At 39.8% G+C, this 2,143-nt stretch overlaps 1 protein-coding gene across 1 annotated transcript in view; it reads left to right on the top strand.

The window, feature by feature from the left end:
• Positions 1-1,313: 1,313 nt before the first annotated feature.
• LOC104621621 (growth hormone-regulated TBC protein 1-like) overlaps positions 1,314-2,143 on the top strand; it is a gene marked incomplete at both ends in the record, with an annotated part of 19,780 nt that continues 18,950 nt past the window's right edge. The window contains one exon of the mRNA XM_010288153.1: positions 1,314-1,465. Within this exon, the coding sequence (XP_010286455.1) occupies positions 1,314-1,465 (152 nt within the window). The remainder of the gene's footprint in view (positions 1,466-2,143) is intronic.

Genomic DNA, 2,143 nt, shown 5'->3' with positions numbered 1-2,143 from the left:
GGCGAGCGGCGCGGCTGTTGGCGTGAGGGCACCCAGGTGTAATGATCACCCTCGCTGCCCGGAGGCCGGTTAGGGAAGGCGCCGGACTCTGGCTATTTTCCCTTTCCACCTCAGGAATGAAGTTGAGCATGAAATTGATCTGGACTTGCTGCCCGGACAGTCGCAGTCATAAATAGGAGATGCGTTTTCGTGGAGGTGTTAGGATTTTTGTGAGCGTTCTCACCCCCTGTGTCTTCAGAGAAACCTGTATCGGGGGGTTCGGTGTTTACACCTGTGCTTTTTGTGCCACATTTGCAGAGTGCATAAATACAAAGGCGAATGTTATAACTGCCGATTAGGTACTATAAATTTGAGGTCTGAATATTAAAATGTTCCTCTTCTGATTCATACTTTACTACCCGTGACGATCCCATGAGCCAGAGTTTACCCAAGGCTGTGCCGGTGCCGCTCCATGGGCAAATTCCTTCTCTGTGAATGAAATGAGCAGTGTTTTTGGAAGTTAAACCTCGATGACTGTCTTAGCAAACTTTTCTGAGTGGGCAGACCTCTGCCTGTTTAACTTCTACCAAGCCTGTGAATGCTCTGTGCCCCAGTGATAATCGGCAGGTATAAAGCGCCCTGGGAAGTTGACGTAGATCTAGTTTAGCAAAGGGACTTGATACATCAAGCTAGAACAGAATCAGACTTGCAGTTTTGAAACTCCGTCAGTGCCGTGCTGGCCGAGATTATGTGATGTAACGTTGAAAAACTGTTAAAGACAATAAAATAAGCATTTTTGATACTACGTATGAAGAAGGTTGATACAAGGAGTTGTGGTTTGTTTGGGTTTTTTTCCAAACTGTGTGCTTTCATGAAGATAATTTCCGAAATAAGCCTTGCTAAAAATAATCTTTGTTAACTTGTTCTTTTTGTTGTCATTTTTATGTGCAGAACTGTGTGGAAAGTGAGTTCAGGCCATACTTTTCAACTGTTTGTATTACAGAGAAAAATACTTCCCAGACTTCCATGTGATCATAATTTCAGTCGGTTTTGCACACAACGGATCCTATGCTCTAAAAACTCCTTACTTCTAGAAGTAGTGAAATATGTAAAAATTACTGGACAGTGCATGTTTAAATTCATTTACTTAAACAGCTTTGATATGCTAAATGGAGTGTAACAGTTTGTGTAAAGTAGGTTTTTGTTGGGAGGAGGGAGTTTTGAGCTGCTTTTAGAAATAGCAACTGGAAACTATTTAAAGCATACTTGCATATTTTTTTTTCAGCTGTACGTATGTAGAAACATTTGTGCAAGAATTATTTTTTATTTTGTAGGGTTGATCCATATGGGTTTGAAAGGCCAGAAGACTTTGATTATGCATCCTACGAAGCATTCTTTTCCAGATATCTAGTGGTACTCACTAGAAGAGCAATAAAATGGTCCAAGCTCCTAAAGGGGAATAACCGTATACAGAAGAGTTTAAAAGGTGAGCTGTATGCCTATTTATTATATTATTTATGCTGGAACTAATATAAGTAGTATTAAATTGGTTTGCATTTTTGAATGTTAAATACTATTTTTGTCCTCAGATGAAAAACAATAGTATAAACAGTAATAATCCATAAGCAAGTATGCTCTTGTTGGGGGGTATCGTTGATTTGATTTAAAGATTGCAAAGGAGTAATCCTTTTTTGGCATACACTATAATATCTTATTACATCTGTAACCCAGAGATTATGGTTAACTGGCACTTCAAGATGGCATTTTACAGCTGTTGTATTGCACTCTGCTCTGTGCTCTCTTTACAAAGACATGAGATTATGTAGAAAATGCTGACTTGAATCCCAGGGATCAGGATGTTAGGGCTCTCGGTTGCTGACTCTTTGACAGTTTTTTTAGATTGCTGAGATTTTCTAGCTCTCCCTACCCTCCTTTTGTAAAATGACGTTCACCTCGCAGCTAAAAAGGTGTGTACTAAGAACCGATGCTAAACGCCTTACGAAGTGAAGAAAGTAAAATGAATGCAGGAGCTAATGCAACATTGGATAAAATGTGAATGGAGCTGTTAACGGTTGCTTCAAAAAGCAAAAAAACCTCTAGTAATGTTTTGTCTTGCAAGACAAAGAGAGAGAAATAAATGGAGTCGGACATGGCAGGGGATCCT

This window comes from Phaethon lepturus, unplaced genomic scaffold, assembly GCF_000687285.1.
Source record: "Phaethon lepturus isolate BGI_N335 unplaced genomic scaffold, ASM68728v1 scaffold14075, whole genome shotgun sequence".
NCBI classification, from domain to species: Eukaryota; Metazoa; Chordata; class Aves; order Phaethontiformes; family Phaethontidae; genus Phaethon; species Phaethon lepturus.
The sequence above is the reverse complement of the archived record's forward strand: the minus strand, read 5'-3'. Positions and strand labels throughout refer to the sequence as shown.